Source organism: Falco punctatus (assembly GCF_963210335.1).
Source record: "Falco punctatus genome assembly, chromosome: 3".
Lineage (NCBI taxonomy): Eukaryota > Metazoa > Chordata > Aves > Falconiformes > Falconidae > Falco > Falco punctatus.
Window position 1 is genome coordinate 24,778,233 of NC_137582.1, and position 26,701 is coordinate 24,804,933.

Sequence of the window (26,701 nt, forward strand, 5' to 3'; positions counted from 1 at the left end):
TCTTCCAATGGAACTTTTCTAGTCTAATCTGGTCCAGTCTATATAATTATTTGATTTTATGTAAAATATTTTTACTCTTTTCTTTTATAAAATCTTGATATTTAACATGAAAGTGTTGAAGTTAGAGTACCTTAAGACATCAAAATGTGTAAATGGGTACATTAAGTGTGCTTAACTCATAACACTGCCTAACTGGCAAGGCAGCATGTTCCTCTGGAGATGTGGGCTCACAAGGAGTGGCAAATCATTTTGCTTTTTATTCTGAGGTCTTCATGCTTACTGTGCAGCATGTATATTTGCAGTTCTTTCTGACTTGATCTGTTGTGAGTATATATTGAAGTTCATTGTTGTTACTTCCTTGATGTTAAGTGGTAAATATGCTACAAGGAGGAAAGGAAGAGCAGTGATTTTTTATGGGAGGAGCCTACGATTTTTAGTAAAATGTAGGCAACACAAGTACAGACAGGTGCCCTAGTTTTTGCTGTCATAAGCTTCCACTCAGAAATAGCTGGGTTTCCTTTTCTGTGCTAACTTCATAGGAAAATGAAAGCTGAAATTCTCATTTATATTTTAATTTCCCCATGTCAAGGATGCCCACGGTCATGTGCTTCACTGAGCCACACTCAAATTCTGCTTTACTTCACAGTTAGCCCTGCTGAAGTCATCATAAATAAAGGAAGTAGATGACCTTGAATGTCATCTTTTAGTCTTTTATTGATACACACAGTCTCATTTGACATTTACTGGAATTATTTGGCTCATATAAAGGGTTCGTATGGAGTTTCTGTACAAATAGTTTTTCAGTTACGTATGCTATAAAGAATGGATTCTTTAATGTATATAGCAACTGTGAAATCTATGTCTCATCATCTGAATTCTTTATTGCTTGCAGTTTTGTTGCAAAACCACATGTAATATTTTTGCTGTTCAAAGGACCTAAGAAAACGTTCTCTGCAGATTGTCTTACCTACATTGAGATTACATGAAATGAGTTAATTACATCCTTATCTGATGAAACTTGGGATTCTCAGAATCTGTTAAGACAAAATACTTTTACCAATAACTAGGGATTAAGAAAGAAAAGGTGCTCCACTTGATCTGCCATGCTTATCTGCTTTAATAATTTACAGTAGTTTCCTCTTTACCAGTCAGTACTCCTCGGGGAAAGCTGTAATACTGCTCAGCTCTTCCATCAATTTCACACTTGGAGTTTAAGTGCTCAAACTAAGTTATCAAACATAATTTTTTACACAGTAATTGTTCATGTGCCCTCTTATCCCCTAAAAAAAGTGAAGTAATTTAAGATAGCTTACCCTTTATAGACTGAAAGGCAATTCCCCATTCATTTGAGAGAAGCAAACAATTCCAACACAGTTGTTGCAAAGTATGTATGGTAGTTTGCTGATGTGATGTTTCACCTTAGAACCACCTTGTGTGTGGGAAGACTCATGATCAGTTGTCTAATCTGGGATACACTGAAGCACTGATATTGTTTTAGCAAATTTTATAAAGCTCAGAATTATGTACCATTTTTGTAGACTCAAGATCATGATAAGACTTTAAATCTCTACAGACATTAAAGTAAATAAAGTATCTGTGTACAAGCATAAACTATCCTCCAACTCCAGGAAGGTCAAATTTAATACAATTTCTAAAGTATCTTAATTCATTCAAGGAAAATACAAACAAAATACTCCATAAAAAAAGCAAATGCCACCTATGGACTGAAATAAGTGATCAAATCTATCAGCTGAATTAGAGGCTCAACTTTCCTAGTTTGGCACAAAGGTGATGTAATTCAAGTAATTTTAGCCTGCACTGAAAAATGGCTAAATTAACTAAAGTGACTTTGCCTCTGTCATAAAAATAAGCATGCAGCTCATCACTATAGCTCAATGCAACACAACTTGCTACATTAGAGAAACTTTATGCCTAAGTCCTTTGTTTTAATAGGATCATTTAAGGACCAATTTTAGTACATGGATAATTTGCTTTATCACCTGTGAAGAAGAGATATAACGGTAAGTACAGCTATCAGCTGCGCACGCTGTTTTGACAATAAGATGCTATTCCCTTCTTAGCCTACGCTGACTATGGGAAAGAACAATATGTTAAACTGTGAAATTATAACTTTCCATTGCACCTGGCACAGCCTTAGAAAATGTGTCAAGAACAGAACCAAAGTGGCTTCATTGGAGTCAGTCTTTTGTGCTTTTACAAGTAAATATAGCATTAGGTTTGAGGTTTATGGAATTTTTCAGAAATTCACTATTTCCTGATCTGTTCATAAACAAAGGCATTAACCTGTAATAAAAACAAATTATAAGTGATACAAAACAACTGTGAAGTGTCTCATACTGTGAAACATATTTTCTTTGACTTTATTAGTGTTTCTATACTGCAAAAATAAATTAATTGCCACAAAAACTGTGTAAGGGAACAGAGGAGAAATTTACTATAAATTTAATTAAATTGCTCTGTATAATTCCAAGAGAGATCACTGGAAACATAATCTATCCTCTTGGACCAAAGGTGTTTAAAGAGATAATTCACCTGATGATAATGGGCTTTGAGATTATAAATGCTGGTTATTTGCTTTGGAGCTAGCTATTTCTCATGGAATTATCATGCTAAAGATACCACTTTTATGAAGGGATTATAATTGCTTTTCTCTAAGATTTTCTGAATACATATAAATCTGAGATATTAATAAATATTATGTGTCACTTGTGTGTGGCATGGACTTAGAAAATGGCAAAAGAAATTATTTTCCTTTCATTTACAGCTATGAAGATTTTTAGTATTCTCAATGAATGCAGCAAAATTTCATCAATAAACATTAGTGTAGAAGAGGAAAATTGGCTTATACTGCACTAACTACCCATCAGTAGACCTTAAGTGCCTCTGTGAAAAGTTGTCAGATAATGTAACAAATTTCTCAAGTTCAGTGTTCATAGAAAGAATTTGACCTTTAGGTTTTATTCTTCAAGTAAATTTATCATTTCAAAAATAATTTTGGGAATTAGTGTCTGTTTGTTTAGATAGGCACGTTTTTTCCACCTCTAATTAATATTTTGGAACTAATTGAATGGTTATAGCACATGGACTTGGGAGACTTCTACCTGAGAGTTACCGAAGCCCTCAAGTGTTGTCCTTTCCTTGGCTGTGGGACAATCCCTCAGCTGATGTAATGGAGGTACTACCACATCCTAACTAATGCAGTCCGTCATCTGAGCCATCAGCGATACATCAGGGGACAGAGAGAGGACATGTTTCAGTAAGTCTGCCCTCAGAGCCAGTGATCTAGACTGGGGGTTGCAAAACAGTCCTAGATGTTGAATAGCTGTACACTATGAAATCTCAGCTGGTTGTGCATATGCCAGTCAAGAGAAGTGAGGGATCCACGGGTGCTTTCTTGCTGAAAATTGCAAAAAAATCTGGGAGAGCAGGTGGTTGAAAGTCTGAGGAACTAAATTATTGGCCATCTCTCCCAAGTAGGCAATCAATTACCTAAGGTGCTCTCCATAATGGTGTAAGAAATACAGTTGTGAGAGGGAATTTAAATGTGAAGCATGGACAAAGAAGCAGAAGACATCATATTTTTACATTCATGTGTTATTTTCCGTATTTCCACTGTCCCTTCTCAGATTCATTCATGTAAGTCAAAAGGCCAGTCACTTTTGCACACTAGATACTAAAGAAGCATTTGTTCAGACACATGGATGTGAAATACTACTACTTTTATCAGATTCTCCCTTCCTAAACTAAACAATTTCAAGAATTTTGGATCAGGATCTCCCTTGGATTTTTTCATAAATACTACATCATTAGCAATTGAAAATCATGTCCACATCTAACCCACTATTTAATGGTTAGAAGAGCACTACTCCTAGTATGTATTTCCTCAGAGAGCAGTAAATTCCTCTGTGGGCATGTCGTGGTTTAACCCCAGCTGGTAACTAAGTACCACGCAGCCACTCACTCACTCCCCTCACAGTGGGATGGGGAAGAGGATCAAAAGAGTAAAAGTGAGAAAGCTCGAGGTCTGGGATAAAGACATTTTAATGAGTGAGGCAAAAGCTGCACACACAAGCAAAGCAAAGCAAGGAATTCTTTCACCACTCCCCACCAGCAGGCAGGAGTTCAACCATCTCCAGGAAAGCAGGGCTCCATCATGTGTAACAGTTACTTGGGAAGACAAATGCCATAATATTGAATGTCCCCCTCTTCCTTCTTCTTCCCCCAGCTTATATACTCAGCGTGACGTCATATGGTATGGAATATCCCTGTGGCTAGTTGGGGTCAGCTGTCCTGGCTGTGTCCCCTCCCAGCCTCCCATGCCCCTCCAGCCCTCTCACTGGCTGGGCCTGAGAAACTAAAGTCCTTGAGTTAGTACAAACATCACCCAGCAGCAACCAAAACCATCAGTGTGCTGTCAACATTGCTCTCACACCAAATCCCAAACACAGCACTGCACCAGCTACTAAGCAGAAAATTAACTCTGTCCCAGCTGAAACCAGGACAGGTAATTTCAAAGTTTATATGACTTGTGTTGCCGCCTTCTTTGCCTAAAAGCAGAGCAGATGAACAGTAAAATAATTTTAAATCTTTCAAAATGGTCTATAAAGTTAGAAGAATTTAGCATGCTGGCAAGATATCAGAATCAAGTGAGTCTTTACTACAGCTCTATAGAATACTAAGATTGGAAGATTGTCATTAAATCTCAATCAGAATAGAATTACCAATATTACTTATGAGATTGACTTCAAACCTAAATAATAATAGTTAATTCAATACACGTGAGCTACAGTGGTGTTACGGTGACTGAGTCACTCAAATAGCGCTACTTCAGTAAATTGATTTCAAAATTGATAGTCTAGAAACTTCTATAATACCATTAAATTCTATAAAATTAAGAGTAGCACTGCATTTTTTCCTGACCTAAATTTCTGCAGTATTTCTGACAGGCATTAGTGCAATTGGTTTGAATGCAGATGTGGGATTTAGAAGCAAGGTGTAACAGATATGATTATTATTTTAAAAAAGCTTAAAAAAGAACCTTATGCCTAATGTTTTATATTACATTTATTATATCACTACAAATTTTATTTGTATTGGATGTGATGAAAGTAATTAGCCTCTATCTCAATAGTAAAGGCTTTGGCAAAGGAATTTTAACTGCTGCAGGAATTTTTGCAGCACTCGAGATTATCAAGTTAATTGCCAATAATTATACTTTGTTCTTCATTTATTCCATTTATTTTGATCAGCAAAAATTTCTAGCACAATTCATAGGAAAGTTCAGTCTATCAAAAGAATGAGCAGTGCTTTTGTCCACCAAGAATCACCAGCTTAGACAGGTCACCATCTCCCATGAAGCCCATGAAGGCAGGTATGTAGGGCAGCTCTGTCAGAGCAAGGTTCTTCCTGTTCTCTGAGCTTTTCAGATTAATAGCCTCTGCAAACTTCTTATGAAGCAGTTGTTGCTGCCAGCTTGGTCACTTGAGACTGCTCTGTAATTAACAAATTAGGCAACCGCATTTGTCTCCCTAATGTCTAAGTGAATCTTTAAGGGGCTTTCTCTGCACCTGCAGTTACAGAAAATGTGATTTCTCTAAAACCCTAAAAATAGACACAAAACTAAGCAGAAAACTGATAAATTAGTTACAAGTAATTTTTATTCCTATTCACATAGTAACAGCTTCTCTAACAGTTGAAATAGATGTGCATTAGGAAAAATCTCTTACTTTCCATTGTTCACACAGTACAAGGGGTGTGATTTTATGTCAGATTCATGTGTATGGAGACATTGGTGTGTGACTATAATTACTCTGAGTGAAGGACTGATTTTATGATTCTGAAAAAAGTTCATTTTCTTACATCAGCTTGAATTATATTTGTATTTGTATATGCATATAAAGTGAGATTTACATATACATACAACTAATAATTTATGTGCTTGTAGGACTTGCTATTGGTATTAAGATCTGACAAGTTACACAAACCACTGAAGAATATAAGGGTACAGATATTTTTACTTCAGTTTCATCATTTCCTATTCAGTAATTATGACCAAAGTCACTACATCTGTTTCAAGACAAAATCATTACAATACTGCCAAATAAAATGATAAAACTGCCACTACAATTTACTCACTGCTCATTAAAAAACTGTTTCTCAGAAGCACCATTTTTAGGCCATCTCATCTGCCCCTCTTCTCCCATAGCACCTAAAGGCCAACGTAAATTCTGCACATCAGGAGCCATGTAAAGAACTGAAAGAGTTATATTTTAAGTGTCAACTAAATTTTCAGTGTTAGACAATTTGGAGACTTCAGTAGCAAGGAGCTACAAGAAGCTAGAGGGGAAGCTAGAGGTATAACCACAGGAACCCCCACCCACTGCAACACTGAGGGACCTCTCCACTTGCGTGGTGACATGGAGCCCATTACCCTGGCTGCCGTTACACTGCCTGAAGCTGAGCAGGCTGAGACTTGGCATTTTCCTTTTCTAATCATCAAGGGTACTTCCCTGGAAATATCCCCACAGCACTGGAATGTGGGTCTTCCTGGTGCAGCTATTCCCATGTCATAGCCTACTTAAAGTCAATGAACTATGGGACAACTAATAAGCATCATCACATGGAGTCAGCTGGGAAAGGTTTGACCTGCCATACCTGGCTGAAAACAATTGGGTATCATTTTAGTAACCAAAATACTTTCATCTTTTATCAGTTATTCTTCAGACCAATATTCCAAGGATGTTAAATACCCTCTGATCAAAGATAAATTTCTTAAAAACTAATGCTTTACGTTCAGTTTATTCTTGCTGTTATGAGAAAATGGCTGTCAAAAATGGTTTGAAAATCACTCACTTCTTCATATGCATTTAAACATGTATTTTCTTCCTTTTGTATATAGTCCTTTACATATGTATTTATTTACATATATTTTAAATAGATAAGATGAATTTAATCTTTATTTAATCTTATTAATTTAATCTATACCTCTTTAAGTATAAACAGCCTTACAAAATACCTTCAAGTCATGAAAAACATTTAACTTTCATGTCTTTGACACATTTTTACAATATAGAATTTGTCAACATTTTCTTAAAATAGCCTGATGTTAAGAACCTTGCCTTTCATTTCACAACATCTTAGCGTTCATATGCACCAAATGAAATGAAAGATTAATGCAAATACAATGTTTCAGAAATATCTATCTTTAACTGAAGTCAGTGGTTACCTGATTAGAAAGTGTTCTTTCTCCCTCTGTCTTGGATACTTTGTAGAAATTATTCATGTTAGGCATGAAACCGAATTTAGCAGTACACAGATTTTGTTTTACCACTTCCCTCCATCCAGAATCACAGCTAAAAGCCCTGGCCTGTATCCCCTGGGAAACACTGCGGTTAGTGACTAGAAGCTATGGCTCCACTGCTGGGGAAGGCACAGGGAGGTGGACTTCTTTGTACCCACCAGATTGCTTTCTCCTCTGCAGTGCCAGCACTGTGGCTTCACAACATACCGCAGGTGGCTATTCTGGGTCTGTTTCTGAGCATGTGAAAATGCAATTGTATTATTTCATTTACCACACAGCCCTATCAACTGACCACAAATAATAATTTATGACAAAATTAAGCCCTCTCTGATCCTCTAGGTTGCTGGGAAGGAGGAAAATAATTTTGTTTGTCTCATGCATTTCATTCCCACTTTGACTTTCCATTTAAAATGTGGGTGTAATCTGTCTTCTTCACCTTCCCCCCAAAAAGCTTTTCAAGGTTGTAATGGCACTTTTAAGCCATCCAGGAGAGGGTGCTGGAGAACACAGTCTGCCAAACAGCAACTTGGGTAGTTTTGTTCCTCAAAATGCAAACCAAAGTCCATTAAAGTTATTTTGCTTTTCTGTTATCCCATCTCTTTACTTCATTCCCTTGCTAATTCAGAATTTTTACTGTCCACTCTATCCCTTTCAAATGGCATATTACAAGTGCAGGCAAATAACATATCCAGATCTCTTCAGGTCTGGAATTTTGTCGATCTGGATTCATCTGTTATTTGGAAAAGATTTAACATCCTCTAATGTTAAACCTGAATTTATGTATTTGCATCACCCATGTACCTGTTTAAAGGTTCTGTACAAAATCATATATCCATAGAATGATGGAAGGGTTTGTGTTGTAAACAACCTTTAAAGATTATCTAGTCCAATCACCCCACCATGGGCAAGGGATATCTTTCACAAGGTCAGTTGCTTAAAGCCCCATCTAACCTGGCCCTGAACACTTCCAATGATGGGGCATCCACAACTTCTCAGGGCAACCTGATCCAGTGTCTTATGGCTGTAATCAGAAAAAAAATCTTCCTTATGTCCAGTCTAAGCCCTCTTTTAATTTAAAACTGTTGCCCCTTGTCCTGTCACTACAGGCCTTGGTAAAACTCCATCTTTCTTATAAACACCCTTTACTGAAATGCCACCGTAAGGTCTCACCAAAGCCTTCTTTTCTCCAGGCTGAACAGCCCCAACTCTCAAAGCCCTTGATCACAGGAGAGCTGCTCTGGCCTTCTGACCATTTTCATGTCCCTTCTCTGGACCTGCTCCAATAGGTCGATGCCTTTTTTGTGCTGGGGACCCCAGAACGGGATGCAATACTCCAAGTGGGGTCTCACCAGTGCAGAGTAGAGGGGAAGAATCACCTCCCTTGACCTGCTGGCCATCCTTCTTTTGATGCAGCCCAGGATACAGTTGGCTTTCTGGTCTGCAAGCGCATGTTGCCAGCTCATCTCCAATTTTTCATCCTCCAGTATTTCCAAGTCCTTCTCCTCAGGGCTGCTCTCAATCCCCAGTCTATATTGATACTGTGGATTGCCATAAACCAGGTATAGAACCTTGCACTTGGCCTTCTTGAACTTCATACACTCACTTCTCAAATTATCAAGGTCCTTCTAGATGGCATTCCTTCCTTCAAGCATATCAAGTGCATCACTCAGCTTGGTGTCACCTGCAAAGTTGCTGATGGTGCACTCAATCCCCCTGTCTATAAGACTAATAAAGATACTGAAGAGTACCAGTCCCACAGGGACCCGAAAGAGACAGCACTTGTCACTGATCTCCACTTGGACATTGATACATTGACTGCAACTCTTTGGATACCCATCCAGCAAATTCCTTATCCATCAGAGTCCATCCAAGTTCCAAAGAACAAATTTATTAGTGTTCTTAGCCTGCAGCCTGGAATTAGGAAACAGAAGTCTTCTGGAATGGAAAGTGTTTAGATAAAGTAGTGCACCACCTCACCTTTTAAATTAGAATGTTTCTGATATTTTTAGATGCATGGGAAAAAAATGCTAATACAGTAGTATGCTGTTGCTGTTTTTGTAAATGCTGCTACAATCCCTGACTCCAGAAAGTGAGAAACAGCAGTAATAATTAAAGAACAAAACCAGGAAAGATGGCACTGCATTCAGGCAGAAAAAACATCTAGGCTAATATGACAACGAACGTACAGCGTGTAGCTCAGTGTTTATGAACTCCCTTCTCCCATGCTTTCATTATTTCCAGGAGCTTCCACACATACAGTCAGTCACCTGTGTTCTCCAGTCTTAATAGCAGAAGCACCTTCATGTGACCCATCAAATCAAATAAGGGAGTTCTTTGTCATATTGTTAAAATGAGCTGCATAATGATTATTTTTTTTCTGGCACAATTAATTTAATTTATCAAATTTGATTTTTTTTTTCCTAACCTCACACCATTTACCTTTTTTTTACTGCCTTCAGAATTAGCCATCATTATTTTTAAATGCATGTGAGTTTTCAGATGAAGGAACTCCACACACCTGGTCTGTGTCAAGTCATCAGAGCAAACTTTTAACTGGAGGTAATGTGTATAATTCATCTGTTCAACCATCTGAGGACAGAACAAGAGACAGCAAGGCCACCCTTTCGTTATTCAGCTCTGGGAATAGAGTATCAGCTACAACATCTTCCTAAGGGTACCTTTTCCATCCATCCTGCCTGAGTCTATAGGACATGCAGATGTCCTTCCCCCAGGCTGCCCTGACTGACAGCACTGCAGCCTGCTTCCATGGACCAGCTGGGGAACGTGCCAGCAACATCCAGGGGCTGTGTCAATGCATGTCCCATCTTTTCTGTGCTAGAGTATGGGGGGGAAGCGGTAGGTAAAGGAAGGAAGGGCTTAAGGATGGGACAGTAGCATGTTCCATCCTAGACGGACTTGTGCAAGTGAGGAATCAGCAGCCGGTCATAGGAAAACTGTGACCACCAAGGAAAATTTAACGAAAAGCAGTGATGTGACCCCATATCTAAATAAGTCAAGGAACACTGTTCTGCAGAAGATGGTGGACTTTGAGAGTGTAGAGATGGCTACAGGAAACAACCAGGAAAATTCATGGATCAAAAGCCAGCTAGACTTGTAAAATATGATGAGTTCACCTCTGCTGCAGAAAGCCCTTGACCTACAAATTCCCACAGGTGGAGAAAATATATTTGCAGATGTGTTTACTGAGTGTACAACCTTGACCACCTATACTTTCTAATGCATGCAATGCTTGTCAGTGGCAGGCTGAACACTGTCACACAACCCTTAGTCCTGAGCTTCTATGGTTTCTCAGCTTGCAAGATTCTATTCTTTCTTAGGGTTTCATTAGCTTAAGTGTTTGCATTACAATATGAATTTGAAACCCAAAGGGAAAAATTTGATTTACCCCAAAAATTTCCAAGTAAGGTTTGACAGCACAGCATCACTTTTATGGCTGTTTAATTTTGAAGGCCTTCTTTCATTGATATTTTAGCTTAAAACTTTTCCCCTTATATTAAAAAAAAATTATTCAACTTCAGCATTACTTACTGCATTTCTCATATAGGAGGAGTATCTGCCAGATGACATTCCTTCTAATGACAGTGTATTTTCTGGTTTTGAAACAGAGGAAGGATTTCTATTAATGTATTCTGTTTAGCTAGAGTAATATTAGTAGACATAATACTATGCAGGGAGACCATAGTTATTACTTACTTTGTCTTTTCAAATAATGCTATGTATTTACTACCTGATAGCAAAACCAATTTTCTTTCTTTTAAGGGGGAGAGCCAAGTATAAAGAGCTTCATTAAATTAATTTTGATTAATCTATTATTTTAAAAAGTACACATTATTCCAAAAGAATACACTTTATTCCTAGAGAAATACATTTATTATATATATACAGAAATATATATAGGTTTATGTCATTTGTTCTCATCTTCAAGATGCGCACTTTCTAAGAAAATATATCTCACCATATGTTTTAAAAAGTAGTGACATGATTATACATATTAAGCTGTCACGTTTTGGTGAAAATAAACACTTCTGCCAACAATTCAATGGAAATTTGCTCTAAAAGGACTATCCAATAACAGGTTTAAATTGCAAGACAAACTTCTCTCATACAAGTGAAAAAAAAAAAAAAAAAAAAAAAAAAAAAAAAAAAAAAAAAAAAAAGAAGTGATGCAACCAGCAAGGGACATTTGGAGCACTTAAATAATAAGAGAAAAACTTAAATTGTTAGTCCACTACTCAGTGAGCATGAACAAACGATGCTACCAAGTTTCATTTCACTAAAAAGATTACTTGCCAATCAAGTGGTTATCACTTGTGACAACTGTGAAAGATTTCAGCTTTGAAAATGGATTCAAGAGGCCAAAAACACTGAAGCTGCATCCCCAGGAGTCGGTTGAACATGGCAGGAATGAGTCCCTGGTGCAAGGGCTGACCGGCCAAGACACAGCCCTGTTACTAACCCCCTGTGTAGCAATGATCTGCTGCAGTCTGAATGGCAACTGGGGTGAAAGGACTGGGGAGGTAGGTTTTATTCTGGTAATATCCATCAACACTCAGCTGGGAGCCCCCCACAGTGCTGGCATTATGTCAATTCCTCCCCACCCCAGGTCCTGACCAAAACCATTGTTTTTGTGCAGACTATCTGTAATCATCTGGAGGAACAGGAGATGACTAAGAGCCAAGGTGGATTAGTTAAGAATAAATTATTTCAAGCCAATATAAACTGCCTTGTGATAGGGTGACAGGCCTGTAGGCAAGAGAGAAACAGCCGAAGTCATATATTTTTATTTTAGTACTGCTGACACTGTACTGACAGTACACTCTCAAAGCAAACTAGGGATACAATAGAGGTGAAAATATCGTTGACTTGGTGTGAAACCAGTTACAAAATCTTATCAGAAAGACAGTTATCAATGGTTCACTGTAAAAATGGCAATGTATATTTCAGTAGGGTCCTCGTGGATCTGCCCTAGGTCTGGCAAGCAGTTCCACTAATAACCTGCCTGATGAAATAAGGAGTATATTATTAATGTGCAGACAACTCCAAGCTGAATGGGACTGTCAGTGCTTGGAAGAATGCTTAGAACTCAAAATCATCCTAATAAATTACATCATCTTAGTATAATAGGATGATTTTCTAAAAAAGAGTAAATGAAAATTAATGAAGAAATAATGAGCTGAACAGAATGAGGAAGTTGTTACGTAGCCGTTCTGCAGTAAAGGATCAGGACTGCTGTGAAACACAAGCTAACTGCACCGTCCTATGGACAGAAAAAAGCACGTAATGGTTTCTATAGACACTAACCATGAAGTACTTCAGCTCACAGGAGATCAACTGCAATAACATGTCCAGGTTTGGATGCCACTTAGAGCTGCTGTAGGTGTCACGGGAACTACAAATCATGGCAAAAAGAAACAGAAACAAAAGTTTGCACAAAATACCTGCTTTAGGCATACATAAGAGATAAGCAGAGGGCAATATTCAAGTACACAAAAAGTTGCTACAGAGTCAAAAAGGGCACTTTACTCTTCATGGCTGTGGTGGACAGGACAAGAAGTAATGAGTTTAACACTTTTCCACAGAAAATTCACACCAAACACCTAGTAAAGGTAATTAAGAGTGAAAGAATATTTTAGTTGGAGAGATTATGGAAACCATCACTGGAAATTTCTAAGAGAATGTTAGACATATGTCCACCAGAAACAATATCAGTATAGCGGGAACTCTTACTACTAGAATAATTTAAATTAGCATTTACAGAGAACAATATTTATTATTTGATATAATCAACAAATGAGAAAGCCAAAACACACACCGACATTAAGAAGGAACATGATTTTTTCCATGCAGCAACAGAAAGTCTGAGCATCTCCCAATAAGCACATGCCTGTGCCTTTATGCAGCCCTGGGGAATGCACATGGACACTGCTGCCTGCAGAATCAAGGCTTCTCTCATGTTCCTCCAACATCCCTATTAGAAACAACAGGATAAGGTGCCATCTGTACAACCTAGAACATTTTAAATGCATTTATAATTATTACAAAGATAATGGTATTTGCCAAAATCCAGAAATTGCAGAAGGATGACAAAGATGTCCTGTTACTAAAAAACACTAAATCAACTCCCACGTAAACTTCTTGATTACTCTACAGAATAAGGTACCATTTAATTTCTCCATTCCATAGAACAAACTGAATTCAGATTTATTGAATATCACCATTCTTTTAAATATCAAATGAGGTCAGACTCTTTAATCTAAGAGCATTTTCTGAATGGGAAAAAATCCAAGTATGATTTCATATCGTTCATTTATTTTTATTTTTAATCCTATTGAATAGCACCACCTGACAAGGAACTGGAGAAAACTTACAAGGGCTTCAATAAAAGCAGAAATAAGTGATCATTAAGAAAAGTTAGAAAAGGCATCGCATCATCTAGGAACTGTGAAAAAGAGTCAGGGAGTGTGAACAGCACTTGTGACACATTGCAATATGAATCTAGTAAGAGATATAATTACTTTTTCTATGTCTACAGAACACGGGATTTTAACTGGAGAAGTAAGAAATCACATCACCTCTGCTGATGCTGTTAGTTGTCTGTCATTGAAAGCAAACTTGTCAGTGGATGTTTCCACCCTGCAAAGCACCAAAGAACTACTTGCTTCTAAAATCCCTAAATGTTCTTAGCTCAGATTAAAACAAACTTCAGATTTCCAAACTAATGTTTCTTGCACATTGAAGTAGACAGAAGATGGAATTTCACCAAACTGGATGATATTGCTCACATGATAGAAAACATGCAAATACCTCACAAAACCAAATTGGAAGCCTGTCATAGCATGAATTTGGACAAGCACATATAACCAGAAGAAGAAATGAGGAGTTACTAGTATCATCAGTCAAGCTACACAACCAGTAATGGGTCATGCAACAGCTTCTGTATTTTCAGTTCTTACTGTTGGCTCAGATTCTAATATTCCTTAATCTAAAAAATGCTGCAGCATGAAGCATGCTTCTCAATGACTTCTTATAATTTGTTGTGCCCTTTAATTATAAACCTGTACAATTTATGGGACATGGCACCAGCTTTAACCTGGGAAGTGAGAAAGAAATCTCTGCTCTCTTTGAGAACTGTATGTCATTAACAATTTCAATACACTGCCTTCCAAGTCACAGGGAGCTGGCAGATAAAAGCCCTGTTAAAAATGTGTATTTCAGCTAAGTCATTAAAATGCTTGGATCATTTTATGATTCATGCCAAAGCACCCATAAAAGCTAGTGTGATTTTAAAAGGTAGCTGAGGTCATGGAAGAAACTGTAGTTTAGACTAACTTTAGAAAGCAAATGAAACAGGGGGGTGGGGGTGAAGAACAGAGCAAGAAAAGCTCTTTCCAGTTCTCTCTTACAGCTTGAAAATACAAAGAGAAAATAATGAGAAAATAGTGCAAATTTAAAAAAAAAAAAAAAAAAAAAAAAAAAAAACAAATAAATAATGCAAAAATAATGAGAAAAGAAAAAATAAAAAATAGTGATAAGACAGGACTACAAGCTTGATGTTCACATTGCAGGTTTTGCTAACAATGTCAACGCTTTCAAAGCTGGAACTTCACCTTCTGTTCTTCAGATATATACTCATGATTTACTGTGTACCACAACAATGAGAAATTTTACAGTATTTGGAGAAGATGAATAAGGGAACACTGAAAATATACTGAATGGTTTGTTAGGTGATGCAAAAAACAGCCAAATTCAGTAACTTTTGCTGGAATTAGACTGTGCGGGATTAGTGACATGGATATTTTTGACTCATGGTAGAATGTGAAAAACAAGTTTAGTGAGGTACAATGGAAAGATGCATAGCAATACATGATATTTGAGGCTAGAAATAAACCAATAAACATTTTTTTTTAATATAGATATAAAACCCTTGAGGTATTTGTATTCTTGTTGAAGCACTGCTAAAACTGAGTATTTGTGAAGATTCCCAGTTGGCAAAAACAAAGGGCTCCTTAAAAATACAGTTGAACTCGTCTCTATAATAAAAACTGTTGGCAGTGTGTTCTGACAAACTATAAAGATAAAATCTACCCTCATTATCAAGTTCTATATTCTCCAGTCATGTCCAGTTTCATCTGCTGTGGTGGAGAACGGAGTTTCTCTGGAGGCCAAGGTCAAGTTACAGACACAAAGTGTTTGAAAAAGCACCGGAGTATCTGATGAGAAAATGCATCGAAGGCCCTGAGACAGGAGTATGTGATCTCAGAGCATTTGACAGCATATTTTTTTCTCAGACAAGCATGCAAAACTTAGTACCTTTTGGCAAGAGTACATCAGAAGTTGTTGGTTTTGACATGGGTATCCCTCACCTGATGTTTTATGTATAACCTCACCAGTGTCCACAGAAACCCATTTATAGTTACAAATGCTATAATGTACTAGGCATGAACTAAACACTAATCCCATTTTTATTGCTTTGTTGCAAATAGCAGATGCATTACACCATAGCTTTTCTAAATTAAAAGTAGAAAATGAGGCTGTATGCGTGTAGGATCAGAGGAGCCAACCAGCATTTAAACCGTAATGAAAATCAAATTGTGAAATAACAACAGGATTTCTAAATATTCCTAAATAGTATTAGGAAGCAGATCTGATATTCAGATCCATTTTCCTTATAAAAAAGCAAGCCCCTAAAACTTCTGCCTCTATTAGCCATTTGTATAAACCGACTAGGGTTTAATGACTTTTTAGCCAGGTGATTGCTAGCCTTCTTCATGGATCTACCATTTAAAAACAATTGTGATGGCAATATGCGAGTCTTTTATTTCTATTTGGTGTTACCTTTACAGTGAAACTAGCATAATTGTTTGGCACAGCTTGTGGTATTTGCTTACATTAGGTTTCAGCAGGCTATATCTCATTTTGTCACAAGTTCTCTCTTGAGTCGAAGCTAGAAGTAGATTTCCTTTAACTCTACTGATACCATAAAAAATAACACTGGGTGTTATTCGAGTATTGTTTATGCAGATTTATTTTAAATTATCTTGCAGTGCTGACATAATTTTAATACTGGATTGAGGCCAGATCCTGCAGACTTGCCAGTACGTAACTGCTGATGAACTGAATGGCAGTCCTCCTTGCACCAGGCTTGTGTTTGTAGGATCATGTGCCAATGTGGGTTAAACTTGCATTCCATGAAAATTGAAGACTAGTGTTTGAATGAGTTGAGTGGGTGCTCTTGACTGCGATAAACTCGATTCAAGCCTATAGTAAACAGTAATGATAGTATTTCATGCTGACATATAAATTATCTATATTGTATATATCCAGGAAAGTGACAAAAAAAAGTAAGAGGTAGATGGAATAAGAAAGGGAATCTACTACCATTTACTATACTCAAATGTATTCAATATACTTTTACAGAGGAAAAATGAACAATTTTGAAACTAAGAGGTTCAATCTGCATTGATTACCCCCCAAATCAGTTAGAAGACCCACTGACCACTTGACATCCAGATTAATATAGTACAAGGAAATCAGGATAAAAAATGTGTAAAATAGGTAATTTTTAATAATAGATGGTTTTATTAGCAAGGATTTTGAATCCTCTGAAATTCATATCAATTAAAGTTACTCTTAGTTTCTAGAACAATTCTTTAGTAGATGATTTTCAAAGTTTTGCCTTTACTTCAGGTAGGAACTGCAGGGCAGGATATGACCTTTCACCTATGATAGTAATTATGCATATACAAGGACTATGGGATTGAATCATATTTCAGAAATATTCGAGCCTGATCCTGTAGTCTTTCCTGAACTGAAGCTTGCCAGGCACCTGCTTTGTGCTGCAGCAGGGGATGCTGAAATCCAGCTGTGACAGGTGTCACTGCACCCAGGGCACCTCCTGCAGGGGACTGGACGTAAAATCCATTCTGACAGGCTTCCTTCCTGTCCCCTACACTTACACAGATCCCTGCCCTGCCAGCATGTTACAGTCTTACAAGGCAGCTTTCTTTTTTTTGCTAGTGAAAGCAACAGGGAGCCAGTTCCCAGTTCCCATTGCCTATTTTAATATAGGGTAGGCTAGGGGAAAATGCAAGAAGACCCTGCCCTGCTGCATCCCTGTTTCCCCTGCACTCAAATTCTAGGAGGCATTTGGTGCAATTAGCAGTTAAACCGAGTCAGGGGACTGGGTGTCAGACATGTGCAGCCGGGGATTGCTGGCTGAGTGCCTCCAGCAAGTTTGGAACAACACGGTGTGAGCCAACACATATCTCAGAGGGAGTTTTGCCATCGTGCTGGGCTATAGCTGAAGGGCCTCATCCAGAGAGAAGGGCAACGTCTGCAAAGTGCAGCTGAGTCTGAACAAACAGGTAAGGGAGGCTGATGTAGTCTTAAATTCTTACCCATAATGTAAGTTCATGGCTCAAACTGGACCTGTTTCTTTCAGCTGAATAACTAGACTATAAATCAACAGCATATTTGACATGGACGACAATTCAGGATCAGTAAAAAATACCTTCTTGTTTATCTTGTCTGCTTTTAGAGAAAAATGAAATAAAAATTGCAAACTTACAATGTAAATAAAATTATCAAAGGAGATGCATAAAAATTTCATTTTCTCTTCTTGACATTTCTAAATAACAGTAAGGTTCTCCAGCCGCCCTACAAACACACCTCTTTTCCTGAAAATGGAATGCTCTATTTCTGCCTTATGCATATTCAGTATTCTCAGAAACTTCACAAGCCTTTGTATCAAAGCCGTGTCACTGTTATTTACTGACTGTTGTGGAAAATATGATACTACCATTGTCTGAAAGTTGATGCCTAGATAAAAATGTGGCATTTGACTTTTAATTGACCCAGATAGCACAATTCTCTTTTGAAAGGGAATGAGACAATGTAAACAACATAACTCGTTCACATGGGGATGTTATCAAGCAGGAATGTACCTGTCAGGAACCACACACATGAATCACAAACACATTTCTCCAAAATCCTTACACCACTGATTTAAAAGCCATCAAGGACTACACAATCTGTCTGATCACTTGAAGAATTTATAGCCCAACTGGTATCCCGACAATTTTTCTGATGTTGAAGGCATTAAGCTTTATCATTTACTCCTATTAATATTGTCATGTATTGTTCATATGGAGCCTGTTCAGGAGCACATTGCAATAGATACTGAAAAATCAGCCAAAAGGCCTTGTCCCTGTTCATAGTTCAGGCTTTAAACCTTCCCAGAGAGTGCCTATGTCGAGGGCACTGCTGGATAAGTGTCTAGCCAAGAACATCAATTAAAAGGAGAAAGGAAAAAGAGCAGGATGGTGAGAATAACTATGATATGATCCTTGATATATACATGATATATATATTGATACTGTGAAGTTGACAGAAGACCAGGCTCAGAAGGATAAGAGCAAAATATAAACACTATATCATCATTTGAATAAATAAAAGCTGTGTCTCTCGTTCCTTTGATGCTGTTCATTTTTTCATGATCTAATTTATAAATGAATACCCATATATAAATTTCTGCTTGCTAGGCACAGGGCCTCAGTACTGAAAAAAAACATTCATATCCCAGATTTTATTATTAAAGAACCCAGAAGGACTAATAGAGTACTTAATAAGATAATTAGGATAAAAGACTTTGTAAAAGTCTTGCTTTCTAAAGTCTAATTTGAGGGGGGAAGTACAGTTCACATTTTTGTTATTTAAAAGGACATGAGAGAAAAACTCTCTTTTTTGACCATTCTTCATTACTGTTACTTGTGAAATATGGTTAAAATTCAATTCAGTTAATTCAGTTATCCTGAGCTCAAATTATAATGTTCTGCTAACAGTTTCTGTGCTTCCTTTAAATTGTACAGCTACTGATGTTGAGAATTGTATACCATTTACACTGTTTTTCTTATTTCAGTGGCAGTAACAGATGGATTTGTGCTTCATATAGTGAGCATGGGAAATCATATTATTTTGGCCAGAAGTGTCTTGGATCACAACTGCACCCTAGATATCCTTTCCCCATTGCCTTGTGTTTGCTTCCCAGGGACTTAATAGTGATTGTCACCTCCTATACCACGTCTCATCTGGCTACAGCACATACAGCAATTTCAGGCTCATACAATGGAGCCTGTGGGGACGTGCTAGCCCTTGTCTCCTTCTCCACCATGATGGTCTCCTATTTTGCCTTTTGCTCAGTGCAAGGGTTCCCATATATTGATGAAATTTGTCCTAGTTCCAGTCATTACATTTTGCCAGAAGCATGTGGTAATTGGCAAGGCATTACTTTGATTCAAAGGGGAGAGCTCATAAGAACCGTGTTAGATTCCAGATCAGTGAGAGCTTATCCTCTTAACCATATCAAATGTCATCAACCAATTTCAGGCTCACCTAAAGACCTCTGCAACAGTGTGCTTGAATTCTGGGAAACTTTCTGATACACAAGTATCACTGCATTCTTTGTCTTTTCCACACTGAAGAGCATTGGAAATCAGACTCTACCTGCAGGGTAAGAACAGCATAAAAGTGGCTCAGAAATAAAACTTTTACTCAGAAATAAAAATCTCAGAACGGAGAGATCCCACTAGGTGTGTAAGGTAAATGAGCAGACACTTCTCAGATGCCTGTTTTGGGGTCATAAACCTCCTGTCACAAGTGCTGTATTCATCAAGAGAACTTGTCTCCAGACAGAACTAAAAACGTCAACTATGCCTCTCAAAGTGGCACTTCAGTCCAGATTCCCAATCTTTTTCTATCCACCGTGTGCTGCAAGTGCTATATACTATGGAAATATACATGAGGTACTGAGGAAAATAAGGTGAGATACTTAAATTATTTTCTTGATAACCCCAGGAGCTGCAGCATTCAGAAATAATTAACAGTCGAATACCACTGCTATTTGCTTTCTCACTCATTCTGACTTAATATGAAAAAGCACCTCTGTCTGATCCACCATACATATACCCCCCAGTTTAAATGATGGTTGGCTAATATCCAGTGAGCCAAGATACAAGTGGGGAACACTTACTCCAAGAAAAAAGATTTCAAAACTAGGTAAGAGTCATTATGTATGTGTCCATCTCGGAACAATCTATCTTCCTTGACTATTGATGTTTCAGCAACATCACACCAAACGCTAATGCAACTGGGGTTATTGATTACACCATGTGCAGTGGTTTAGGTTGCTTTCTGCTTGCATTTCATTGAGTAGTACTGACAGAGATCTGTCTAGTAGAAACAGATCACACAACTCTTGTCAGAAGTCAGAGTAAATAAATGTCTTACAGAAAACATCTCCCTTGAACTCTTCCCCACTAGAACTGAACTGACTGTTCCAGCAGACATCTTACACTGTGTACACAGGCAAGATCACTCCCCTGTTTCAGCTAAATATTCCACTTCTTTGGCATTAGTTCTCTTAACCGCAGCCACGGCCTAAGAACTCACATTGAGACATTCACTACTATGGGCCCAAAGTACTTTTCTCATAATTGCTTTCCAAAACACTTTCCCATCGTGTTGGCAGAGCTTTATTATTTGTCCCAGATGTTTTTCTTTGAATTTGGCTGTATTTTTTTTTAATGTTATGCATTCTATCTAACTGAGTCTCTTTTACAAGGTATGCTTCCTATAAAGACATACAGTAGCTATTAGTTAAATTTTTAACATGTGGTTTGTGTTGCCAGAGTCCCAAATGAATTATTCTCTTATTTTGCCCAATTAACACAAAGCAGTGCTTCCCTTTTGCCCTTTTCTGTATATTAAAATTATATTCATATTCTTCTCATCTTTCTCTCATGTTCCAGTATTTTTAAAAGATAATGAGAGAATTTTTCAGGTACTTGTCTGAAGAATTCTAACATAAAATATTGCTACAAAAATAGTTATCACCAGTTGGTGGGTTTTTTAGCGTTCGCGAAATGTTTGAGAGATCTGCTGATATGTTACACAACCCATCTGAACAGAAAAACAGGATCAATGCATCTGATAAACAAACTAGAAGGTGTTACTCTCCTTCAGGAACTGGAACTCATTTGAACTAGTTAGAATGGAGATCATAGAATCATAAAATGGTTGGAAGGGACCTTTAAAGAATATCTAGTCCAACCCCACTGCCACGGGCAGGGACATCTTTCACTAGATCAGGTTGGCCAAAGCCCCATTCAGCCTGACTCTGAACACTTCCAAAGATGGGACATCCACAGCTTCTCAGAGCGGCCTGATCACATGTCTCATGACTGTAATCATAAAAAAAATTTTCCTTATGTCCAGTGTAAACCCTCTTTTAATTTAAAATTATGCCCCCTGTCCTGTCACTACAGACCTTGGTAAAAAGTCTCTATCTTTCTTTAATAAAAACCTTTTATATATTGAAATGCCACAATAAGGTCTCCCCAGAGCCTTCTCTTCTCCAGGCTGAACAACGTCAACTCTCTCAGCCTCTTTTCATAGGAGAGGTGCTCTAGCCCTCTGATTATCTTTGTGGCCCTTCTCTGGACTCAATCCAACAGGTCCATGTCTTTGCCATGGGTGCAGTACTCCAGGTGGGGTCTCACCAGAGCAGAGTAGAGAGGGAGCATCACCTGCCTCAACCTCCTGGCCATGCTTCTTTTGATGCAGCCCAGGATATGGTTGGCTTTCTCGGCTGAAAACACACATTGTTAGTTCATGTACAGTTTTTCATCCACCAATATCTCCAAGTCTTTCTCCTCAGGGCTGCTATCAATCCATCCACCCGGCAGTCTGCAGTGGTACTGGGGATTGCCCTGACTCAGGTGCAGGGCTTTGCACTTGGATTTTAATTTTATTGCACTTCTGGTTTCTAAAGCAGAAAAAATGTCTGGTTTCCATCAGTCATTCAAAATAACAGATGTACAAGTAGAATTCGTAAGTATGAAATCCATATATATGATAGTCATTGAATACTTATATGTTTCGTATTTTTTTCTCTATTTTTGCATTTATATGAATGTGTTTATCTGATTTTTCATCTATAAACTTTATGGAAAATCATTTTGAGTCTGACATTTTATATTTATCTGTAATCTTATAATTCTCCAAGTTCCGGTTTCTCCACCATTTCTATCTGTCCTATCCTTACTAATATACCAATATACATGATTGCAAATGAACAGTCCTGTATACTTGGCAATGCTTTTTCACTGTAATTGCTCACCTGTACATTAATCACTTGGTTGCAAAGTAGATGTTTAAAGAAGATCTCCACGTCATTTATTTCTAATATTGACAATTCACAGTGTTTTCTTCATTTTCTCCAGCTTCATGTGCTTTCACAAGCTTCCTAACATTTATCCATTTCCAAACTCTGAAAACCTAACGTCAACATCATTCTCATGTTTCAGGTGGGAAAAAAAATATCAAAGCATCATAGACTTCAGCTGGCAAAGTACAGATGCTCTATAGGTCATGGACAAAAGCATTACCAGCTATGTGCCTGCATTAATGAAATCATGTAGTATCAGGATTACAGGGCCCAGCTCTGCCCTCTGCCCCATTCAGCTTTTCCTTTGACCTCAGGGAGAGATGTGATTCAAAAACAAAACCTGGCCTATGGTCCTGAAGCAGTATAAGGTATTGTCTGCACTCCACTGACCTGTGAAAGCCCAGTGCCAAACCTAAAAGAAAAATTCAGCCACCTGAAATTGAATTTAGGCAGATTTAGGCACCAAAACTCCCCAATTCAAAATAATTTTGCAGGAAAGCCACCCAACCCCAATGAATATAAGGTCAGAAAATGCCTCTCTGGTTTTAACCCCAAATGTTCACAAGTGCTTTCAGTGTTATAAAAACTTGGAACTGTCCTGATCTGAGCAATAGGCCAGCCTGGTTTTGAACCAGCATCCTCCAGCCCATAAACTGAGTTCAGAAGCCATGCCACTTCCCCACAAAATCAAATTTTGCAAGTATACAGAACTGCCAAATGATGACAGATGACAGCATAAAATTAGCGAAGGTGCATGTGGTGACTATTTATTTAGAATTCATTCACCTAAGGCAGGAATCATTGTCCAGACTTTTAATTATTACACCAAAAATAAAAAAATAAAAAATAAAAAAAAGAAAATGACAGATTCAAGTTCCACACCTTTTGCCACCTGGGGAGGAGACTACAGCCTCCGACTTCCTAGAAGTCCTGCTTTCTTCCACTCTGTTGAGGGACTGATCAAAAGTAAAGTGAGTTAGGAGTGGAAGCCTTTTTGCTGAAACTGAACTACTGCACAGAAAAGAAGGAAAATTCATGGAATCAGAAAGGCAGTATGTATTTGTACCACAGAGAAGGTCTCAACTGAGATTTGGTCTCTGCTGGCAGTATGAATAAACCTCTTGTGCTGAAGAGTGCAAAGGTACCATTGTGTGTACTGCTGAGCTCTAACTGATTCTCTCCTGGATATGGTATTTTTTTCACTTGTTCTTCTGAAGTGCCTGATTCCGAACAGAGGTATTTGGGTCCTTAATTAGGATGCTGAGACCTTTACTCCATTGCCATACCACTGTTACTCTGACGGCTCATGAGCAAGAATACTACACTGCAAGAAAACAAACTGGAAAACAGCATTTGCAGATGTCTAGAAACAATGTACCATCAGATGGAACAAATAAACTTACAAAACCAAATTGCACAGAAAGCTTTGCAAAAACATCAGCTGAAGCTTTTCTCTTAGCAGTTCAGATGTGGAAGCAACAATGCACTGAGTTCCTTGCATCTGTGCTAAAGGACACAACTAACTGCTGGCTAGCAAAACTCTGCCGGATTAGAATCCCATTCCCCTCCCACTGAGAAAGTTCAGAGATAGCACAGAACAGAAGCAGACGTAACAGCAAAACGTACTCCATGGCCAGCTATAATTCACCCCTTCTTCTCTCCCTTGCAACTTTTTCTGGAGGAGCACTCCATCTGAGTGAAAATCTTAGTAGCAAAGCCTGGAATAAAAACTGCTTCCACGTACCTTGCTCCCCTTTCAGCAAAGCATAAGGTCTAACCCAAGGGGCTGGCTTGGTGCCCAGCTTCCCCTGGCAGCTCCTGGAGTCCAGGCGCTTCTGCTGAATCTGCAGCCCTCTGTGGCTTCCTGGAGAGCTGTTATTTTTCAGGAGGGAGCAGAGCAAGAAAAAGCCTAAGAAGATGTTGTGTTCTGTAGGTTTTCTCAGGCCCTTACGAATGTATGATATTTTTCCTTTGCACAAAAAATACAGATTTGTTCAGAGTTACGTCCTGGTTATGAAAATTAGTTGTATAGGTAATACAGCAATAGTGCTGGTTTGTAAAAGACATCAAGAGGAGGTAAGAGTGGTATCACATCATCATGTCAAGTATGTGTTCCTCCCAGTACTGATGATTAACTAGTGCACATTAAAAATATTTTAATAAGCTGAAAAGTGGATTATTTCCTCAATATTTAAGATATACATGGACTGTAAGGGTAAAAAAAAAAATGTTTGCTTGAAAGTTAATGATTGGTTTATGATTTATGATAAGGCTATAAATCTCTATGCAAAGAGAAGAGGAGATGAAAGGGAATCACATCCCATTATGAAACCTCAGGCAGCCTGAAGACTTCACTTTTCATATCTTGTTTCTTAGCAAAGCAAAAATTTGAGCTTGAAATGGAAAAAAGATAAAGCAGGCTCCGACAATTGGATCATCATCATCAACTCTCGAGCTGAGTTACTATGGCAATAGCAGCACTGCTGCACAGCTTCTTCTCACTCTTTCTACCAGTACAACAGCTTTGTAAATGTACATGGGAAATTTCCACCACACACATGCAATGCGTGGCTCCCAGAAGCCGCCTACGGTCTCAGGTGCCCTGGTATCTACTGAAAGGAAGAGGAAATTTGTGTGATTAAAATGTTCAATTTGCAATTTTCCATTTTCCATGGAAACAGACTTGGAGCAGTATGGAAAGGTCCAGGATTCTTCCTGCTCTTTTGTGCCTCAGAAAGGTGTATTCCAGTGCTTAGAAGATATCTTATAAGCACACTGAGCTTTTAATACATGAATTTTAAGCTTTATTTTCAGCTCACTTATATCTCACTTCTCTGAATTATAGATGCCTTGACACTGCCAGGGGAGGATGGTATCATCTTTTGGCAGAGCATAGCTTGGAGCTCTACATAAGTAATGGATCTAATCCTGACGCCAGGTTAATAAATTAGTAATTATAAGTCTTTGTATATGCAACAATCAGTGTGTCAGTACTCACCAGTGTCCCCTTTCCTCTTTGAGGACTAGGTGAATGCATCACCTTTCCTATTACTGATGGTATGTTCTCTGCACTGCTCATAAAAGACACATTTGCTCTTAATTATTTTTGAGACAGTATTTAATATTTATGCTCTAATAGCAAACAGAAGTTCCCAACAGGGATTGAGGCCCTTTGCAGGAAGCACACATGCAAAGGAAATCTTTGCCCAAAAATACTGTTGCTGAAAGCACAGCTCCTGCAAGCTCATGAACTCCTGTTCATGAATCTCAAATGAGCTTCATACCGAGAATTTCATCATCCTCTTTGTAGAAAAGAGGCCTGTTTCACCCACTGCGTAGATACACATATAGCCCAGATCACAGTCCTACTAATAAATGCACGTCTTTATAAGCACACCTGCTCTGGGGAGCAGGTGAACAAGGTTAGCATGTGTGCATTAATCAATAAGGAGAGTCAACAACAATTACCACAATTAAAGGTAAGGGAGGCAATACAGTAATTATACTATGCAGTGTGTTGCCTGAGAATCGAGTAAGTTTTTAGGTCTCCACATGTTCCATAAAACACTGTCATCCAGTAATAACGAGCAGAGAACATCTGACGTATTTTGCTATTTATACAGCTATATACATCCATCATATTAGCACCGGTAACATCTGTCCGCCGTTCCGTACCTGGCTTGGTGCCCCAGCGTGAAACCTGTAACACCGCACACGCGTATTTTTAGCGTGTTTATGCTCCTTCTGCGACCGGGGGGCAGGGGGCTGGTTCCCCGGGGCAGCCCACCGCCGGGGGTTGTCGGGGGGATGCGGCCGCATCCCGGGGATGCGGAGCCGGGGCGGGAGGATGCGACCCCGTCCACGCACCTGCTCGGCGCCCCCCGGGGCGGGCGGAGGCGGCGGCACCACGTGTCGGGGCGGGGAGCGGCGGCGGGGCCGGGCCGGGCTCCGCCACCCCCAGCGCCGCAGCGGCAGCAGCGGCAGCAGCAAGGCGGGCGTAGCGTATCCCTCCGGCCCATGCCAGGTGCCCCTCCTCGGCTGCGCGGCGACTGAGGAGCCATGGGGCCCCTGCGGGAGAGCAGCAAGGTGAGGGGATGGGGATGGGGACGGAGGGGGCGGCAGGGATGGCTGCGGGG

General features: G+C 38.8%; 1 protein-coding gene across 2 annotated transcripts in view; it reads left to right on the forward strand.

Annotated features, from left to right (window-relative positions):
- The first annotated feature begins 289 nt into the window (after nucleotides 1-289).
- SYBU (syntabulin) overlaps nucleotides 290-26,701 on the forward strand; it is a 67,854-nt gene continuing 41,442 nt past the window's right edge. For both annotated transcript variants that reach the window (XM_080381563.1, XM_080381564.1), the window contains exon 1: nucleotides 290-26,651. In XM_080381563.1, the coding sequence (XP_080237689.1) occupies nucleotides 26,625-26,651 (27 nt within the window). In that variant the 5' untranslated portion in view covers nucleotides 290-26,624. The remainder of the gene's footprint in view (nucleotides 26,652-26,701) is intronic.